General features: G+C 59.1%; 1 protein-coding gene across 1 annotated transcript in view; it reads left to right on the forward strand.

Annotated features, from left to right (window-relative positions):
- IDUA (iduronidase, alpha-L-) overlaps positions 1–5,734 on the forward strand; it is an 8,176-nt gene extending 2,442 nt beyond the window's left edge. The window contains exons 3-14 of the mRNA XM_021710913.1: positions 2,099–2,184; positions 2,357–2,464; positions 2,734–2,829; positions 2,927–3,129; positions 3,210–3,389; positions 3,503–3,719; positions 4,058–4,270; positions 4,352–4,473; positions 4,560–4,685; positions 4,758–4,834; positions 5,212–5,312; positions 5,476–5,734. Coding sequence (XP_021566588.1) covers positions 2,099–2,184; positions 2,357–2,464; positions 2,734–2,829; positions 2,927–3,129; positions 3,210–3,389; positions 3,503–3,719; positions 4,058–4,270; positions 4,352–4,473; positions 4,560–4,685; positions 4,758–4,834; positions 5,212–5,312; positions 5,476–5,591 — 1,645 coding nt within the window. The 3' untranslated portion in view covers positions 5,592–5,734. The remainder of the gene's footprint in view (positions 1–2,098; positions 2,185–2,356; positions 2,465–2,733; positions 2,830–2,926; positions 3,130–3,209; positions 3,390–3,502; positions 3,720–4,057; positions 4,271–4,351; positions 4,474–4,559; positions 4,686–4,757; positions 4,835–5,211; positions 5,313–5,475) is intronic.
- The last annotated feature ends 3,316 nt before the right edge of the window (positions 5,735–9,050 follow it).

The following is a 9,050-nucleotide window of genomic DNA, read 5'->3' on the forward strand; positions in this document are numbered from 1 at the left end:
TGGTCATAGCACGGGCGCGTCCACCTCCCCAGTTTAGGTCTCGGATCTCCTCCTGGCGGGGGCTCCCAGGTTTCCTGGCCACGGCATCCCTAGTTGCGAGGCTGGCTGTGCCAGCTGACCCTCAGGAACACCCTGGGTGAAAGAACAGGGACATTTCTGAGGCTGGGGCTTCCCCCACTGGCCTCGTGGCTGGCCCGGACACAGCTCAGGAACAGACTGAGGGAGGGAATATGGAGATAGCCTGGGCCCGGCTCCTGCTGTCACTCCACCGGTCTCACCCCCGATGGGACTTTGGAACCTGCCTGCTGGGCATTTAATTTTTATCCAAGTGCTTGTTAAGGCTTCTTTGCTGCCAGTGTGACCTTTGGATGGGACGGGAGGAGTAGGAGGGGAGGGGCGGAGTGGGATGGGATGGGATGGATGCCTGCTGCACACCTGCTGGACAATGACTGTAGGAGCCAGTCTGGCCAGCAGAGGGCCCGATGGGAGAGGCAGGGCCAGAACCTGTGGCTGTGGACTTGTGCTAGGCTCTGCCTTGATCCTGTATAAAGGGGAAGAACCAGTGGCATGGTGCTGAGGTGTCCAGACCTGCCCTGTGTCTCAGGATAGGGCATGGGACTGGGGAGACCAACACGGATGGATATTTAGGGTCCTATTCATGGTGGATGACTCTACCCCTGCCTCACCTTCACATGTGCTGGACAAACCCAGATGCCACAAGAGGGTGCAGCTCAGCCTGCTGTGGTCTCCTGGGTGGCAGGTCTTCAGGAAGCCCTCAGACCCAGCCCCAGGCCCAGTGCTGGCTGCTGTCCCCTATTCCCTTCCCCCCTCTCCCCTTATCTCAGACCAGAAGTGGCATTTGCAGCCCTAGATTCTCGAGCACCCCAGTCTACCCTCAGATGTCCAACTCCATGTGGCCAAAGCCAAGGCCAGCCTTCCTCCAAGCTTGAACACCTGTCCAGCTATCTAGCTGAAGCCCACAGAGTTAACCAGGATACCCCCTCTCCTGCTCACTTCAAGCCTTGTCAGTCCATCTGCACCAGCTCCTTCTCATGGCCTCCCAGGCAATCACCGGTTGGACACCATGCCTCTCTGTGGGTGACTATGACAGCCCTCACCAATCTTCTGGCTCTAGTGAGCTGTCAGAGGGATCCTTTAAAAACATTATGGGACTGGACATGGTGATGTGCACCTGTAGGCCCAACTACTCAGTAGGCTGAGGCGGCAGGAGGGTTGCTTGAGCCCAGCCTTCAGCCTGAGTGACAGAGTGAGACCTATCTCTAAAAACAACAACAAATTGTCATGGCACTGCTCAGAACCCTGAGAGGGTTCCCCATTTCGCACTGAGTCAGGTTCCCATCCTCACAACTGTCATAAGACCTCCATGCAACCTTCTCTCCCATGATATACAATCTTGTGCTACCTTTCTGTTCCTGACTGCCATGAGCTCATTCCTACCCCAGGGCCTTGGCACCTGTGATCCTCATCTTCTAGACACTCTCCTCTTGGGTTTGTCCCATTACTTGTCAGGTCTTAGATGTCACCTCCTCAGAGAGATCCTTCTTTGATCTTCTGTTCTCCTTCAGTGTGTCACATCCAGTGTGATCTTAAACTAATGACAACTATCCCCTCTCAGAACATGAGCCCCATGGAAATCGGGCCCCATGTGAGATGAGTGCAGGGTAGGGGGGGCCCCATTCTCCCTTTCCTGCTTGTCCATTTGCAACTCCGAGAGTGGGCGGGGAAACAGGGCTACTCTGGGACTCCAGGAGGTATAGAGACCCCAGGGTAGGGGGCCCACTGGGTTCTGCCCGCCATATACCTAGCCACTGCCTGACCCACCCCACCCTGAGCCTCATGGCTGTTTGAGCTCCCACCCCAAGTCTTCCATGTCTTGTCAGCTTATGAGGGGATCTCCATTCACAGTCACATGAGTTCACACTAGGCTTCCATAGTGCTGGTTATTTTCCAAGGGAAAGGGCCATCAGAGTGCCTGAATCTGAGTCCAGTTGGAACTTGGTGGGCTTGCTGCCAGGCAGCAAGTGTGGCCACAGTTCCAGCCTGGGACACTGGGTCAACACTGACTATCCTTCCACAGGGAATCAGCTGAGCAGGGCATGAGCTACAACTTCACCCACCTGGATAGGTACCTGGACCTTCTCAGAGAGAACCAGCTTTTTCCAGGTGAGTGGCCGGCTCCATTCTCACAGCCCACCTGCACCCTGTTGCTGTCCTGCCCTCCCCTGGACTCAGTCCCCAGGGCCTTGCTGGTTGCTTGCTCAGGTCAGGCCTGGGTGCTGGAGCCCAGGCCTGAGGGTGCTGGTATTGTGTGGGTGCTGGAAGTCCTGTGTTGCAGGATTTGAGTTGATGGGAAGCCCCTCGGGACGCTTCACTGACTTTGAGGACAAGCGGCAAGTGTTTGAATGGAAGAACTTGGTCTCTCTGCTGGCCCGGAGATATATCGGTAGGCAGGGCATGGACCCTAGGGACAGGGTGAACATTCCTTCTTCACCATCCAGGCTACTTTGCTGTCTTCTCTGTCTTGGGCCCCTTTGAGCCAGGGCTTCCTGGTGGGGGAGGGAGGCTGGCCAGAGTGGGAAAGGGCTTGTCTCGAGCCGAACACCCTCCATCCCATCCAAACCTCCAACTGTGGCACTCCCTGGGAGTGGAAGATGTATAACACTCCCCACGCTGAGAGCTGGAGACCATGACGACCACAGGGACACTCCACAGGCAGGTACGGACTCAAGCATGTGTCCAAGTGGAACTTCGAGACATGGAATGAGCCGGACCACCATGACTTTGACAACGTCTCCATGACCACGAAAGGTAGGCTGTGGCTCCTGGGTCCTGCTGAGCAGTAAGGGGGCAGGAGAGCATGGGAGAGGGGCCACACTGCTGGTGGACACGGGCTCCTCCCACCCAGGATTCCTCAACTACTATGATGCCTGCTCTGAGGGTCTGCGCACCACCAGCCCTGCTCTTCGGTTGGGTGGCCCTGGTGACTCCTTCCATCCCCCACCACGGTCCCCACTGTGTTGGAGCCTGCTGGGGCACTGTCACAACGGGACCAACTTCTTCACAGGGGAGGTGGGCGTACGGCTGGACTACATCTCCCTCCACAAAAAGGTGCGGTCACCCTTTGCCTGCCCCGCGATCCCTGTGGCAGCAGCTGGGTGGACAGTGGTGCTGAGGTATTGCCACCGCAGGGCTCAGGCAGCTCCATCTACATCCTGGAGCAGGAGAAGGCCACTTTGAGCCAGATCCAGCAGCTCTTCCCCAAGTTCACAGACACCCCTGTTTACAACGACGAGGCAGACCCACTGGTGGGCTGGTCACTGCCGCAGCCGTGGAGAGCCGATGTGACCTATGCAGCCATGGTGGTGAAGGTGACTGGCGCCCCACCGCATGTGTTTTCACCCCCTCAGCCACCTTCCCCCTGGGCACAAGGGTGGGCGTGGTGGCCACGGCACCAGGTCCCAGCTGCCCTGGACGCCTGCAGGTCATCGCCCAGCACCAGAACCTGCTGGTGGCCAACGTCAGTGTCCCCATCCGCTATGCACTCCTAAGCAACGACAACGCCTTCCTGAGCTACCACCCGCACCCTTTTGCGCAGCGCACGCTGACAGCACGTTTCCAGGTCAACAACACCCGCCCCCCGCACGTGCAGCTGCTGCGCAAGCCTGTGCTCACCGCCATGGGGCTGCTGGCCCTGCTGGGTGAGTGGAGTGCAGATGGGGCGCGCAGGTCCCCTACGGCCATCAGTGCCTTGGCCAGGCGGGGGCGCGTCTTTCAGGCTGAGGAGCAGCCTGCGCAAAGCCCGTGGTGAGAGCAAGGCCCTGCAGCTGGGGTGGGCATGGACCTGCGGAATCGGGGGCGCGCGCTCTCCCTCCGGTGCACCTGATTCTTGAGGGCACGCACCCTCCCCTCCACCTCCCTGTGGGCTGCGGAGGTTGTGTTGTGACGGGGAATCCCAGTGGGAGTCCTCTTCCATCAAAAGGAAGGGGAGCAGACGGTGAGAAGCCGCTGTGTGACACTCCCAACCCCACGCCCGCAGATGGAAAGCAACTCTGGGCCCAGGTGTCACAGGATGAGGTGATCCTGGACAGCAACCACACGGTGGGCGTCCTGGCCAGTGTTCACCGCCCCACGAGCCCCGCAGATGCCTGGCGCGCCACCGTGCTGGTCTACGCAAGCGACGACACACGTGCGCACGCCAACCGCAGCGTGTCTGTGACACTGCGGTTGCGCGGGGTGCCCCCAGGCCCAGGTAAGCAGGGTCCCGGGGAAGCCTCTGGAAGGGTGGCCCGGGGGCGGGCGGTGAGGCGAGGCCGGGTGTTCGGCTCCACAGGGCTCGTCTACGTCACACGCTACCTGGACAACCAGCTCTGCAGCCCTGACGCCGAGTGGCAGCGCATGGGCCGGCCTGTCTTCCCTTCCGCCGAGCAGTTCCGGCGCATGCGTGCCGCAGAGGTGGGGGGACGGGGGGGCGGGGCTGCCTCGAGGCCCCACGGAGGATCCCCACCCGCCCCTCACCCTGAGGACCTGCTTTGCCCCAGGACCCGGTGGCCGCGAAGCCGCGGCCCCTTCCCGCTGGCCGCCGCCTGACGCTGCACCCTGAGCTGTCGCTGCCGTCACTGCTGTTGCTGCACGTGTGCGCGCGCCCCGAGGGGCTGCCCGGCCAGGCAAGTGGCCCCCCAACCCGCCGTCGCCCTGACTCCCCCACCCAACCCTGTCTCAGCACCTCCCTCCTGCAGGTCACCCGGCTCCGAGCTCTGCCGCTGACTCGAGGGCAGGTGGTTCTGGTCTGGTCGGATGAGCACGTGGGCTCCAAGTGCGTGATGGGGTATCCCTCCCCTCAGCCCCTCCTGCACTCCGGGGTGCCCTCCTTCCTCACAGTCTGTTTACGCTGCAGTGCCCTGGGTCACTCCGTTGTGGGGTTCTCAGACATGCCTTTCTCTTCATTTCACACCACACCACGTCAGCCATGACATCTTGCCCTGTCCAGTGGGGTGGGTGGTGGGAGCACTTGACAGTGGCAGTGGGGCTCCAGTCCCCTCCTCTTCTGTCATCACAGGAGGATTGCCCAGGGAGGAAAGAGCTGAAAGGAATAGGGCTGCGGGTCCACGCTTCCCTCCCCACCCAAACTAGGAAGGGCTACTCTGGCCCCAGCCCTGACCCCACCTTTGGTCTTGACTCTGATCTCCATAGGTGCCTGTGGACATATGAGATCCAGTTCTCCCAGGATGGTAAGGTGTACACTCCGGTCAGCCAGAAGCCATCGACCTTCAACCTCTTTGTGTTTAGCCCAGGTGTGTCTACCACCACCACCCTGACCTTGACTACCCCCTACCCAATACTGGTTAGGGGTGGGGCCCAGGGCTTTGTGAAACTTGGGGTGAGGGGGCTTCAGGGACTTGGAGCAGGCTCGGGTGGGCACACACCCAAGGACACTTGCATGCCTTTTGTCCCCAGAAACGGCTGTTGTCTCTGGCTTCTACCGGGTTTGCGCGCTGGACTACTGGGCCCGGCCAGGCCTCTTCTCAGACCCCGTGCTATACCAAGAGATTCCTGCACCGGGAGGGCCGTGACACCCGGTGATCCATGAGCTTGTGCTGGCTGTTGAACTGGGGCAGCTGGGAGCCAGGATGGGCTGGGCCTCCTAGGGGCAGCTAGTCATGGGCTGCAGCATGCCCATGCTGCCTCCCCTTGCCTTTAAAGTGTCTTTCACGTGTCTTGGGTGAGGCTTTGTGGACTGGCCTTGGGCAGGTGCGGGGGCTGACCCTGAGGGTAAAACTGGAGGGTGGTAAGGACCCAGCTGGAGCAGAGCTTCTTCCCTCCTCCCTCCCATTCAGAGACCCTGTGGGCAGGAGAAGCCTGGAAGTGGGGGCCTGATCTCATGCTTTTCTCTCCAGAGCCCTCCCAGGGCCTCCCTTGGCCACATGCTTGAGGATGGAGACCCAGAGACCTGACATATTTCCCTGGAGGTTGTCAGGAGCTCGGGGCAGGGAAGGGATGGGGTCTATCCCACTGGCTTCTCTGTACTCCTGTCTTTGGTCTAGCGTGTCATGTCCCCTTCTTCTGCTTTCCCTAAGCCAACACGGACCACTAGGTCCTGCCAGCTGCCGTATCACAGGAGAGAGACATCTGTCTGACCACACTTCCAGCTGAACCCAAGCCATCGCCTGTCTCACTCCTCTCCCCATGTCGGCACCTGGGGACTTGGCGCCCGGGGCGGGGTGAGGTCCATCTCCCTGAGGCTTGTCCTTTGTAACCCTGAGGCCCATTGTAACTACATAAGGGGGACTAGCCTGGTCCTCCTGGCCCTGGTGGAGCCTGGTGTGAGTCTGGTATGAGTCTTGCGCTGCCGTAGCAGATACACAAGCTCAGCCGCTCAGAAATGGCATCATCTCACAGGTCTGAGTTGGAGTCCTGGGTCCAGGCATGGGCCGGCTGCTTCTTCCTGAGGCCATGGGCTGGGGTGTGGTAACTTCCTGCTATGTCCTCACCTGCCTTCTCTCCTTGCCTGTGTCCCAATTTCTTCTAAGGACACAGGGCAGATGGTATTAGGCCCACCCTCATGACCTCATTTTAACTTGATTTTCTCTGTAAAGACCCCATCTCCAAATAAGGACACATGCTAAAGGCCAGGACTCCAGCATGTGAATGTTGTGGGGGACACAATTCAGTCCCTGACAAGCGCCAACTCCGCTGTGGTTGTCAGGTTCATCACCCAGTCTGTCGCCCAGCTACTGGTCCACTGTCCAGCTGGGCCTGTTCTGAGGACACGGTGGGCTGGGGCCACCTCTGTTTCCAGCCTCATATGGGTGGGATCAGGCTTCCCAGTGGACACTGCCCTTCCTTAGACATTAGGACCCTCATTCCTGCTTAGCCTCGGCTGCAGGGATGGGGCAGAGACCCCACAAGGGACTTGCCTCTCATTCTTGGACCTGCGTGTTCTGATTTTTGGAAAAAACAGCTGCACACACATACCATCCCCTCTCAGCACAGATTCCTGGCTGAGCCTGGCACCAAGAGAAACTGAATGTGGGTTGGGCCCTTCTTTTGGAGGTGATATGGCGGTCAACAGGGAGCCCTGTAGCATGCGAGTCGAGGCTCCAACAGCCGATGCTGTGTGCTGTGCCTCCTTCCCCTTACTGGTACTGAACCTTCCCTAGGGCTGAGGATCAAGCCCAGAGTGGACAGGTGGTTGTGACAGGAGGAGATAGCCTTGGCCTGGGATGCTTGGCTTGGTGACGACTCTGGTGTCGGCATCTCCAGGTGCTTTGCACAAGGCCAGGCCGATGTGCTGTCGTCACTTGCAGCAAGGTGATGTGTGTCATAGTCTGGACTTGCCCCAGAGCCTTTTCCTGCCAACATGACCTGTTGTCTGGGTGGGTCAGAGTGGGATGTCCCATTGTGCAAATGCTGCATCCAAGCCCAGAACTCTATGTGGGACAACAATTCAGCTAGCTTTAAATGGGATATCCCAACATTTTCCAGACCACTGGGCCCCCCAGATGTCACCTGAACATCCACAGGGTTTACCCCCCCCCCTCCAGCAAGCACGTGTCTCATTGAGACATCCAGGGTGCTTGTTACCGCTCCCCACCAAGCCCGGTTAGCAATGTCACCCAGGAAGCCAGGCTCTCCTGGACCATGTTGTAACAGCAGGAAGGTTAACGTCACCAAGGCATACGGCAAAGGTAGGCTCTGTCCCCATCATTTAAAGGGAAACAGATTTTCTGTCTCAGTGGAGATAGAGAAAAGAGCATCTGACAGTGCAGCCACTACCCACTGGGCACCAGGGCTGGCCGGTTTCTCCGCGAAGATGCTCAGTCTGTCCAGACCTCAGTGTGCCAGTAGCTCAGCGGTGATCACCGACCTGCACCAACACCCACTGGGCAAAGATGGAGAGCTTGGAAGGAAGCCCCATCTTAAGCTTCTGGTTCTTTATGTTGGCACCAATATCGGCTGTTTTCCCAGAATTGTGGTGTTATTTGGGTTTAGAATGTGGGAGGGGACAGGCCCAGAGTCCCCGTGAGAGCCTCCCCTCCATGGGTCAAGGAACCTGTGTGTGGGTCCTGCTGGTGGTTAGTATGAACGTACCTGCCATCAAGACTAGAGAGCTATCTGCAGGAAGGACCTGCAGAACCCTTGGACTCACCAGCCACTGCCCCGTCTGCTGCCAGATTTCCCTGAGCCCCCCCTTTGGCCAGTGGCATGTGGCGGTCTTCAGGTGGTCAGTTAGCAACAGTTCAGAGTCATTCCCTAACAGCCCCAAAGCCTGGGTGTTTTCCCAGCTGAGTTTCTGGGAAGTGACCACCAGCCTCCCTTGTGTGTGTGGACGGGACTGTGTTTTCACAGAGACCCAGCTGCCTCTTCTACCAAGGGTTCTAGGGCCATGAAGTGGCCGAGGTCTGGGAGCTGGACGAGAGGCCTTGAAGCCTCCTGTGGACCTTCACGTCAGAGTCGTGCTGTTGTCAGACCTGCAGGCTCTGCTTCAAAGGCACCCAGCCACCAGGCACGCCCAGAGCCTGGAATGTCACTGGTCCTCTTATTATTGCTGTAGACCCCATTGGGTACAGTGCCCCAGAAACACATGCGTGCCTGAACCTCCTCAGCCTGCTGGAGTCTAGCTCTGATGTGGTACCCATCTGAGCTGGGGCCTGTGACTCTGTTTCTAATGAGTTGCCATTGCAGGTCTGCAGCCTGGCCTGGCCTCGGCATGTGCAGGTGGGTAAGTCCAGGCCCAGCCTGGTGGCCATTCTCTGTGTCCCAGGAGCTCAGGCAAGCACCTTGGAGCCCAGGCCCAGTTTTGGCCCCCCAACTGGGAGGTGGCTGGCCAGCAGACCCATGTTTTGTGTCTTCTGTAATGAACTTGGATCTGCCCCTGCAGTGCTCGCCTGGTCCCTGCAGGCACAGATTCTCCTGTCCCTGGAGCGCCCCTTGGCCTTGGCCCTACTGGAACATACCTGGGGCAGAGGCATGGTGGCTGTGGTGGATCCTGGACTGGGTGACACCTGTTCAAGCAGCTGTCCCAGCACAGA

The sequence above is a fragment of the Carlito syrichta genome, unplaced genomic scaffold, assembly GCF_000164805.1.
Source record: "Carlito syrichta isolate Samal-C Ts95f unplaced genomic scaffold, Tarsius_syrichta-2.0.1 Scaffold301644, whole genome shotgun sequence".
Taxonomy (NCBI): Eukaryota; Metazoa; Chordata; class Mammalia; order Primates; family Tarsiidae; genus Carlito; species Carlito syrichta.